Consider the following 10,737-nt stretch of genomic DNA (forward strand, 5'->3'; position numbering starts at 1 on the left):
ATACTATACTATGACGTTTTTTGACACTTTATGCCATACTATACTATGATGTTTCATGCTTTACTGTTCAATTGCATTATATGACATTTTTATGCCATACTATACGATGACGTTTTTTGACGTTTTTATGCCTTGTTGTACTATGGCGTTTTTTGACATTTTTATGCCATACTATACGATGACGTTTTTTGACATTTTAATGCCTTATTGTACTATGACGTTTTTTGACATTTTTATTCCATACTATACTATGACGTTTTTTGACACTTTATGCCATACTATACTATGATGTTTCATGCCTTACTGTTTAATTCCATTATATGACATTTTTATGCCATACTATACGATGACGTTTTTTGACGTTCTTATGCCTTGTTGTACTATGGCGTTTTTTGACATTTTTATGCCATACTATACTATGACGTTTTTTGACATTTTAATGCCATACTATACTATGACGTTTTTTGACATTTTTATGCCATACTATACTATGACGTTTTTTGACATTTTTATTCCATACTATACTATGACGTTTTTTTAAGTTTTATGCCATACTATACTATGACCTTTTTTGACGTTTCATGCCAAACTATACTATGACGTTTTTTCACGTTTCATGCCTTATTGTACTATGACGTTTTTTGACTTTTTATGCCTTACTATACTATGACGTTTTTATGCCATACCATAGTATGACGTCTTTTGATGTTTTTTGCCTCACTACACAATTAAGTTTTTTGACGTTTCTACGCCTTCCTATACTATTACATTTTTTTAGGTTTTTTTATGCCTTAACATAGTATGACTTTATATGTCTTACTATTCTATGATGTCCTTATGCATTATTATATGATGAAATACGTATGAGGCTGCTTCATGGTCCAGTGTTTAGCACTATTACCTCTCAATCAGAAGGTTATGGGTTCAAACACCCGTCCTTGGTCTTTGTTGAGTTGGCATGTTCTCCCTGTGCTTGCGAGGATTCACTAGATACACTCCTGTTCCCTCCCACGCTCCAGACTTACTACTTACTAATGACTTTTTTATGCCTTAATATACTATGACTTATGACATATGTATGACATATATGTCCCTATATCAGGGGTGATGTAACCGTATGTGTCACCTATAAGAGGATACATTATTAAGACATATATACATCCTCTGGACATATGAAGATATAAGTTCATAATGTATTTCAGAATTTTCATATTCAAATGCAACTCTATTAAAACAGCATTCTTTTTTAAATTCTATATATTTGTATTTGATTTTCTGAATAATCTCCAATTATATTTAAAAAATAGAGATCTATCTTTTATATTTACATATATAATATGAACATAGCTTATACTGACAGGTTTTGGGGTGAATATATATTCATTTAACATATGGCTATAATATAAACAAACTTACTAAAATACATGTTTCTTGGCTATTAGCTGGACATATACTTCAATATATGATATTGTTCCTATTTCTAGCATGTTTCATATGTATTTTTTTATATAGGATATACTTTAAACATATATGATTTTACTTCATATGAACATTTATTTCATATATGGAAATTCAACACATATAGGCTACATATATAACATTTGCGTATGGGCATTCCTGAATGAATATTCAGATCTTATATGTTAATAAACCGTTTGGTTGATTGCATTAAAAGGCCAATATCTTTGTTTTGGAGCGGTGGCAAAGTTGTTGCGTCTCTACCAATGAGACCAAACCTGCGCCCTTGGTTAAATGTGCTGATAGGTTTTGCATCAGGATGTCTGACGTTTCTGGACGCGTTTTTAACATGGAAAATTGTGCCTGAATATCAAATTTAACTCTATTGTCTCTTAAATGTATCAGTTTCTATTTCTATTCTATTGATCAAATCTATCCCCACAATGCCTATTACTTACATTCTGAAGTTAACCTTACCAGACACATTAAGCTTTCCTCCTTCAAACCACTTAATCTTGCCTCGGCTCAGGTCACAGTCCTGGACCGTGTGGAAAGGACTGATCCAGCTCAGTCTCTGACGCGCCACAGCGGCCCAGAAGCTCTCGCTACAGGAGACTGAAAACTCCTGCAGAGCTGAGCGGTCCGACACTGCTTCAAACGCCGCAGCCTCCGGCATAAAAGCTGCTGTGTTACATCTCCTTCGACTCAAACCATGGAAACAAGACCTGAAGATCCGACGACTGAAGGAGGCCATGACGTATTTTGAAGTACATCCAGAAGACAGCCACATAATGAAAGTGGCCAGTGCTCAGTGCGATGTGAGAGGCTTGCAAAGTGCTTTCGCAACAGAGAACAGTTTGTTGAACCAATTTTGGAAGTTACGCTGTTCAACTTAACAGAACTGGGAAAACTTGGAAACTCCGGAGGAAGTTCTGGAGCAGTGACGCCTTAAAGGGCGGTGCAACCCCCATGTGCCGACAGTTTTTTCCTGGAAAGTATAGTAAGCTACAGCTTGATTTCAGTATCACTTGCAATAGAAAAGATAACTAAGTAATTTCATTATATACAGATGATCTCCAGACACGGTTTAACATTAAATAATACAGTGCTTTGAATGATAAGTTGTCTGATTGGATTTTTCCATTAAAAAGGTTCTAAGTGACCAATTCTTTACATCTACTCCTTCCCGCTCATTGAAAAATAAATAATGTAGAAATATGCAAATATTTCTTCTTTTCAAAAGTTTAAAGGTCCCATATTTTACACTTTTCTACTGTTTCATTTGAATTTTATATATCCATAAGATGATATATTTGGGTTTTAAGTACCAAAAACTATCCCAGTGTAGTTTTATATCTCCTCTCTTAGGCTTATCTCAGGGGCAGTAGTAACAACAGGTCTGTGAGCCAATCAGAAGAGAGGTTCTGAGCCTCTCTTCTGACTGTTTCCTGAGTGGTTGATTATAATACAGAAGATTTCAGGTAAACACTCAGAGAAACCAAACCCTGCAAGGTTGAAGGGTGGGTCTGGATGGGCTGGGCTTGGGGCATGGCTGAGGGACATGACTACTTTGTTGTGACATCACAAAGTAACAGAAGTTCTGACGGCTCATTTCAAGGCACAGTTTCTGAATACAGGCTGTGGGCTCTGTGGACTAGGCACTTTGATACTTTCATAATATTAATATAGAACCTAGACCTGCTTTATAATCAAAAAAGACACGGAAATCTCACTTTATTTTATTTATATGAGACCTTTAACTACTGGACACAGGATGTCCATTCTCACTCTAGAAACTGGAGGCTTCAATTTTCCAACTCACACCAAGTGTAACAGTTTCAGACTAGTTGTAAATGTCACAAATCCCACGTGTACATACATGTGTTAAACTCATATTTAAGGTGACACAGAAACTTTGCATCTTCAGCTGATGAATGAAAACAAATTGCATCATTCAGCAGTAAAGCTGTAACTTTTAATACAGCTACAGTTACATTTATACAAAGACAAACAGATAATTGATGTTAACTTTATACATAATTGTACAGTATTAACTATTGGACATTATTTTTTAGTATTTACATCACAATAATTGAAACAGTTGAAAGAAAACAAAGGGTGTTGGACTTAACTGTGTTTTTCAGTCATCCCAGCTAAAATCTGTCATCACGAGGAGGTCAGAGGTCACAGTCAGCTCCTAATGAACACCTCTGGAGCAGGTGGAGAGGCTCAACATGCTCACTGATATGAGGGTTTCAACACAAGTTAAATGAAAGCTGCCGTGTCACAGAACTGTAAGGTCCACAATATGTTTTAAAGAAAATAAAATATATATATATCTTTTTTTTTTTTTAATGCAGCTCCATGTGAGAACATCCCAGTGTTTAAGCGTCCTTCAGTCCCTTTCAATGACATAAAACTGTATTTTACAGTTTTTGTTACCTGTACATTCATTTCTATGAGCAGTGAGGAAGAAATCATCTCTGGGTAAACATTTTTCTTTTTATGTATTTCCAATCATAATATTTGAACTGCAGGTTTGATTTACAGTATAAGTTGAGTGGTTTATTTAACAAGGTTATGGGTGACTCCATGTGTGTGGTCCACCCCCCCCCCCCCCACCCCCCCGCTGAGGTTCAGCTCAGTCAATAAAAGAAGACCTCTCCCTTTGAGAAGTGTTTGCAAACTCCACTTTGCAGGGATTTCACCATTAGTCTGTATCCTGCAGCCCTGTTCAGTTTCTCTTCTCCTCCTCTGCTGTTTCCTGCTCTGTCACATGATCGTCAGCTTCCTCTTTGTGCGTTATGTGGCCGTTTGTTCTGTTTGAAACTGTCCCGAGCATCTTAGCGCTGTGCTCCTGCGCCTTCGCTCGCAGTGCAGCAATACTGTTCTCCCTCAGTTCCTCTTTAGAAATTGGGGAGTTAGTGTCTTTCCTCTCTTGCTCCATCTCTTCCTCCATCTCTCTGTCAACTGGTTTCTCCTGTGCTGGTGTTGGGGTTGTGCTGCTAGTTTTGCCTGGAGAAGTGTGCGTGGTTTCCACTGACTTCTTGTGCATACCTGGAGGGAAGCGACAGTATTTTCAATTAGGTCTTGTACAGGTAGAATTGTTTTAAGATTAGATGATGTAACTATGAGGGTGTAAAGAGTTGCCTTGCAGAATATTCATGGTTTTGGTACATTTAAGTGATTTAATGTCTAAAAGGGAAAAAGAGCAATGAAAAGTAATGTATCTATTGCTTAGAAGTATGAAATCTTGTTTTATAGTGAGGTATTTGACATTGAAAAAGTGTGAAAGAGAATAACTAGGGAGGGGATGTATGGGTGGGTGAGACATCTTATTCAATTAGAGTCATCTAATTGATTAGAACTAATCAATTGACATGAGGCGAGAGAGGAGATTAGGCCTAATCTGTCCTGATGAAGTAGGATTATCACTGTATCGACTGCTACCTTTTATTGACATGCAGACGCTTTTATTGGCTCCTAACTTGAGCAGGGCTTAGCACCCACTTCCTGTTGTCAGAATACATCTATTCCTTGTTCTTCAACCCATCTAAAAAACCTGATAAAAATATAGAAAATGCCAAATTTTATTGGTTTCAGACAGAAGACAGCCTGGGTCAGGCAGCTTTTAAAAATAGTATACCCCCTCGCATGACAAAGAAATTAACTTCGAGTTAACTTTGTGAGTTAATGAAGCATTTGTAGATTTTTCTTACTCCGTTATAAAAAAAAAACCTATATGTTGGACTTTCAATACACTCCAAGTTTATTTCCAACCGTTTTCATTTCCAAGCTCAGTGATGGAGGATGGTGCTCTATAACTTATGACCTCATCACCAGACATGTGTGCTGTGAGCAAGCTTACAAATCTCTATTTTAAACTATGACCTGTCAGTTACAAGCTGAAGGGACAACAGACATGGAAGGAAAGAGTTTGTCCTTTTAGCATTGCCAGTGTTTTCCCATAGAGAACAATCAAGGACAAAAAAAAGGTGTTTTTCTCAGCGGACATTTGTCACAGGGGGAGAAGTACAGGCCAGCTCTGTTTTATTCAAGTGTCCCACTATGTCTCAGCAGCGTGACAGTGAACACCTTGAAACTGAAGCAGCTAAATAGAATTGAGCCTTCATTCATTTGCTTTTCTTACTGTGACACGTCAACATGAAAAAGATCTGACACGTAACAAAGATAATTCTGCAGCAGCTCACCCAGTAACCACGGAGCATAAGAGTCTGTGACGCCGTCCTTGGCAGACTTGAGGATGGACTCGGGCAGGGGGATGGAGTGACGGACCATGGCTCCGTACAGGCCGTACTCCGCCATCACACTGCTGCGACCCCAACACTTCTCCCTTTTCCGCCACTTGGCCCTGCGGTTCTGAAACCACACCTAGAGAAATGACCGTCAGATAAGGATTAATTAAATCCAACCAACCAAAACACACAAAATCAGGCCTCCCTTCACTTTAACATATAATTTTATTTTTTTTTGCTTATTATTACTTGTTGGATCTTCAGCTGTGCAGAATGATGCATATGCAGAATTTGACATTAGCAGGCTGTTTCCACATTAATCCACAAAAGGATGAAAGTTTCTCTCTGCGCTCATCTTGAATCTGATCATGATTTTGTAACATCACAAATAGTTTAGAGTCCAGTTATGACTCAACATCTAGCTTACACAAGTGTAATGTGGAAACTTGAAGCCTCAGTAAAGTAAAACAGTAAAGAAAGAGACGTTTTGTTTCAAGCAGTTAAAGTTATGAAAATGAAAACAATTGCAGATGTATAAATGAAATTACTAATCAAAGCAGATTATTTTTTATATTTCATAAAACATGTGAAGGGGACCTTAAACATATTTTTAAAACCACTATGAAGGACCGCCCTCTCATTTTGCCATTGATCACAGAACAGTAGAACAATGACATCTGCTGGAGATTTAAAACAAGAGGCCATGTTTGAGAGAGACTGGTTTCCATTGTCATAATCTTGGTCTTGCCTCAAATTTGAGCATTTGCTTTGGCGCTTCCATCCCATATTGTAGATGCATTATGGACCCAAAATGTAAGTATTGTGTGATGTCAAAAACAGGTTTACCACACTAACCCCCAAAATTCAGTGTTTAATATTACTATTTTTCTCTCATCATTCGCTTCATCTGTGGAACATCGTCTTTTGTCATTTGTGTGAGTGTTCTGCATGTGTGTGTGCTCGTGCATTATTCTACCTCTGGCTCCTGAAGTGCCTAAATTGATTTCCACCAAGCCAGACTTTGTAATAGCCTCAGCAAGCTTGTGAATATGGATGAGGAAAACAGGAAAAAAAAAAATGAGCATCCTAAAATGGCCGAGGAGGCTGGATGAGATTGTGGGGATGGTGTGTGTGTGTGTGTGTGTGTGTGTGTGTGTGTGTGTGTGTGTGTGTCTTCTTCAGACCTGGAATTAAAAACCATCAAAGCCGAGTCGGGAAAGCTATTCAGGTAGATCTGATGATAACCTCCATCTCATAAAAAGATGGGCCTCAGATGAGCAATCATGCTTTTTGACAGCAATGGTGTGTATGTGTGTGTGTGTGTGTGTGTGTGTGTGTGTGTGTGTGTGTGTGTGTGTGTGTGTGTGAAGTGCTTCCTGCGAGAGGTGACCCGGGGGGCGAAGAGGCTGATTGAAAAATAAGTTAATTTCCAGGCCCGATCGATGGGGGACAGGCGCTCAAATATCACGGGAAATTAAAATGCTCATAGCAGCCAGGCAGAGCCTCTGCTCAGCCGCTGACCTCTGCTAATTAATTTCTGTGTAGTTATCATTTCATTTCAGGGCTGTGGCCCGCCTCTCACAGGGAGAGAGGTGATAAGTTCTCCTCAATTAACTAATTACACAGAGAGGTTGAATTGGCTGCTAATGTGAGAGCAGGGGAGAGACATTGTGAGGATGATGATGGAGCAGATGACCAGAGGCTCCACCTGTCCGTCTGCCTCAATACTTGCTTCTTTTTGTTGTGTGTTACAAGTCTGTCTTCCACACTTTGTAACCTGAATTTGTGGCATGCAATATGACTGCAAGTAATTCTAACCTTGATTTAATGTTTAAAAAAAAATCATAGTTTGCAGTCAATATGTAAATGATTTGACTGAATAAACACTTTTTATTTTGAAAAAGGGTCTAATTTTTTGTCTTTTTGCCACTCTTAAACCGAGACGATTAAAGCGTCTTCAAGATGTGAAATTATAACAGAGCATAGATGCTACATGTCTGCAGCTGGCACACACATTAATACACACCTGTATTCTGTCCTCTGGTAGCTCAGTCTTCATGGAGAGCATTTCTCGGGCGTATACGTCAGGGTAGTGAGCTTCATTAAAAGCTTTCTCCAGCTCCTCCAGCTGATAGGACGTGAAAATGGTTCTGCACACAAAAGAAAACAGAACACAGGAGGATAAATACCATCTATACATTTGGTTCTCGTCAAACACTAATTCCATATTTTCCCATTTGTAAAAAATTACAAACAGTCCGTTTTTCTTTTCCAACTTTTCCAATTTTCCAATTTTCAAGTAATTAAAAATAAATACAATACTATTATTATTACTATTTTTTCTCTGCATTGAAAAAAACAACTTGAATATGAGATGCGATTTTATTCCTAACGAAAAATATTGCAACAGTGTATTTTACAGAGGAGATCATGGTGGTTTTTTTTACGAGGAATTTTAGGCTAATTTCATATTATATAATAACATATTCATGGCATCACAGACACACACACACACACATACACACACATACAACAAAAAAATGAAATTACAGGTATTAAATGTGTTTTGTTTTTCGTTCGGGGTTTTGTCACTGACACCAAACGAAAGCGGCCTGCACTGAAATTAATACAGGGCCTAATACATAACGTGCCATCATCGATGTATAAAATGAAGATATATTTCTGAATGTCTTTCGATAATCTTGTTTTAATCCACATGTTTTTGTTTTACCTGTGTCGTCGTTTCTTTCTTTTCTTGCTCTGACTCAGGGATGATTTTGAGAATTTCTGATCACCGGAGGAGAAACTCATATCGTCAGAATCTGTGAGGAAACACATCCGTGACCAACTTCAAATACCAGCACAGCAACAGCAATAACAATTACAATACTAATAAAACTAATACTAATACTAATACTGATAATAATACTAATACTACTACTACTACTACTACTACTACTACTAATAATAATAATAATAATAATAATAATAATAATAATAATAATAACAATAATAATAATAATAATAATAATAACACGAATGATAGGAGAAAGTAGTCATACAGGTCTTTTTTTTTTTTAAAGTCTGCTTTCTTGATGTAAAGTGGTTATTTCTATTCTGATTTTTGAGCGCGAATTTGTCCCAAATGATAGAAAAAAATGTTTTTTAAAAGAACAAAACTTCAATAATATTTTAGCGTCTACATGTTTTTCAGTATTTTCCCAATTTTTAAAACAAAAGCTTTTATAAAGATGATTTTAAAAAGAAAAAAAAATATTCCAATGTAGGTTGATTTTTAAATTTTTAAATCCATTATTGTTGCTCGATCAGGGCGCGAAAGCTTTTGCACTTGTGCTTCTTTTCTTTTTTCTTTTTTTTTTCTCTTTGGTGCGAGAAATTTTTGCATGGCACTCATTCAACTAAGAGTTGATTTTTTTCATTATTCTCAATTCTGCATCAGAATCACACAGCGTGTCACAGGAGGCCTACAGGACATTGTTTCAGACACTCACCGGAGCTGGCGGAGTGCTGTGCATCCATCTGCGCCTCCATGTGCGCCGCTCTGTGCAGAGGCTGCAGGTGCACATTTTGCGCCTCTGACAGCACCTCCAGAAAAGCAGGCTGACTATAAAACGAGTGTATTCCCTCTGGTCCCAGCAAACCCATGCCGACCCCGAGCCCACCGTGACCGAGGGCCGACCTTGCGGCCAGGACGTGCGCCCTGTGCGGCAGAGCCTCCAGCGGCCGCCTCGGTGCCGCCGGCGGCTCCTTGTTGAGGCCGAGCAGCTCCTGGATCCCAAAACCTGTGCGCCGGTGCACCGTGGGGGCCATCTTCCAGACAGGAGGCGGCTGCTGGGATCCCCCGTGGTTCACGCTGGTTTGAGAAGCTGATTTCTGTTTGTTCTCGGTGTCTGAAAGCACAACTCCCTCCTTCCCTGTCATGGTTATGCGATGACACTTTTTGTTTTTCACTCCAGAGTCCCTGGTGCAATGTGCAGAGTGCTGCTCCTCCTCATCTCCCTGCCCTCTCCGCTGCTTTTTATCCAACAGGCAACAGGCGTCAGCCAATCACAGGAGAGGAGACAGCACACTGAAGTTTCCATCAGCCCCAATAAGCTTTATCTAAACATAAAGCAGATATCTGGCAATTACATGTGACAGAATAGCCCGACTATATTTTCAAACTGTGAGGTTGTGGATGGATTTTTTTTTCTACGTCCCTGACAAACAGGCTAATAAGTGACGTCATCTCTTAGAGATGGTGTCAACCACTCTGGGTTAGGCTCATTGCTTTTTACAGACAAGAGTTTTTCTTAAGTTTGATACATTATTTGTGTTTATGTCATGCGCATAAAAACAGGGCAAATAACAGCTTTAGGCTACTTCCTTGTGACTGTTTTGATTTCGACTCTAACGAGGGAGGAAAGTGAGAGTGTGTTGTTTTATTTAAGTTATAGCTGCATTAACCTGAGTTAGAAGAAGCCATCAGAGATCTTACTTTCACTGCAGCTCTTCATGATCTTGTCGCTGATCATCTGATCCGGGAGTCCAACAGATTCAATCAGCCGGATTAAGCCCTGAAGTCGAGCAAAACCAGCTTCATTTGCAGCACGTTTGTCCAAACTGAAAGACATGAGTGTGAAATTGAGTGTGTGAGACCCAGATACTGTAAAAAAAAAAAAAAAAAAATCAGAGGTAATCCATGGAGAAAATGATGCTGCTCATTAATAGTCCGGTGTGATGCAGCATCTACACCATGATGTAGTCATCTTGGCGCAAAGCTGTAGTGTGTATTGCAAAGTTATTTTCATAATCCTTTTTTCCAAAGGCCTATTTCATTATTTCCTATTAAATACGCCAATAACAAGCCTGAAGGCCACATACTGAAATTAATGCTTATGAACTCACATCAGCCAATTTCAGTTAAAATCAGTTAATTAATCAATTCAGCTTCTTATTAGAAAGACTACAAACTGATTGATCTGTTACCAGAGTCGAGCTCCATCCCCAACGTCCCATATAA

At 38.5% G+C, this 10,737-nt stretch overlaps 1 protein-coding gene across 1 annotated transcript; it reads right to left on the reverse strand.

Annotated features, from left to right (window-relative positions):
• Positions 1–4,085: 4,085 nt before the first annotated feature.
• LOC111653034 (visual system homeobox 2-like) lies at positions 4,086–9,819 on the reverse strand. Its single transcript, XM_023403481.2, has 5 exons — positions 9,227–9,819; positions 8,446–8,536; positions 7,741–7,864; positions 5,670–5,850; positions 4,086–4,515 (listed from the first exon to the last, which is right to left on the reverse strand). Exons 1-5 carry the CDS (start codon positions 9,654–9,656, stop codon positions 4,193–4,195), a joined length of 1,149 nt encoding a protein of 382 aa, XP_023259249.1. The 5' UTR covers positions 9,657–9,819; the 3' UTR covers positions 4,086–4,192.
• Between the last annotated feature and the right edge of the window lie 918 nt (positions 9,820–10,737).

The sequence above is a fragment of the Seriola lalandi genome, unplaced genomic scaffold, assembly GCF_002814215.2.
Source record: "Seriola lalandi dorsalis isolate HSWRI2012SDOR001 ecotype SW California unplaced genomic scaffold, Sedor1 jcf7180002054139, whole genome shotgun sequence".
Classification (NCBI taxonomy): domain Eukaryota; kingdom Metazoa; phylum Chordata; class Actinopteri; order Carangiformes; family Carangidae; genus Seriola; species Seriola lalandi.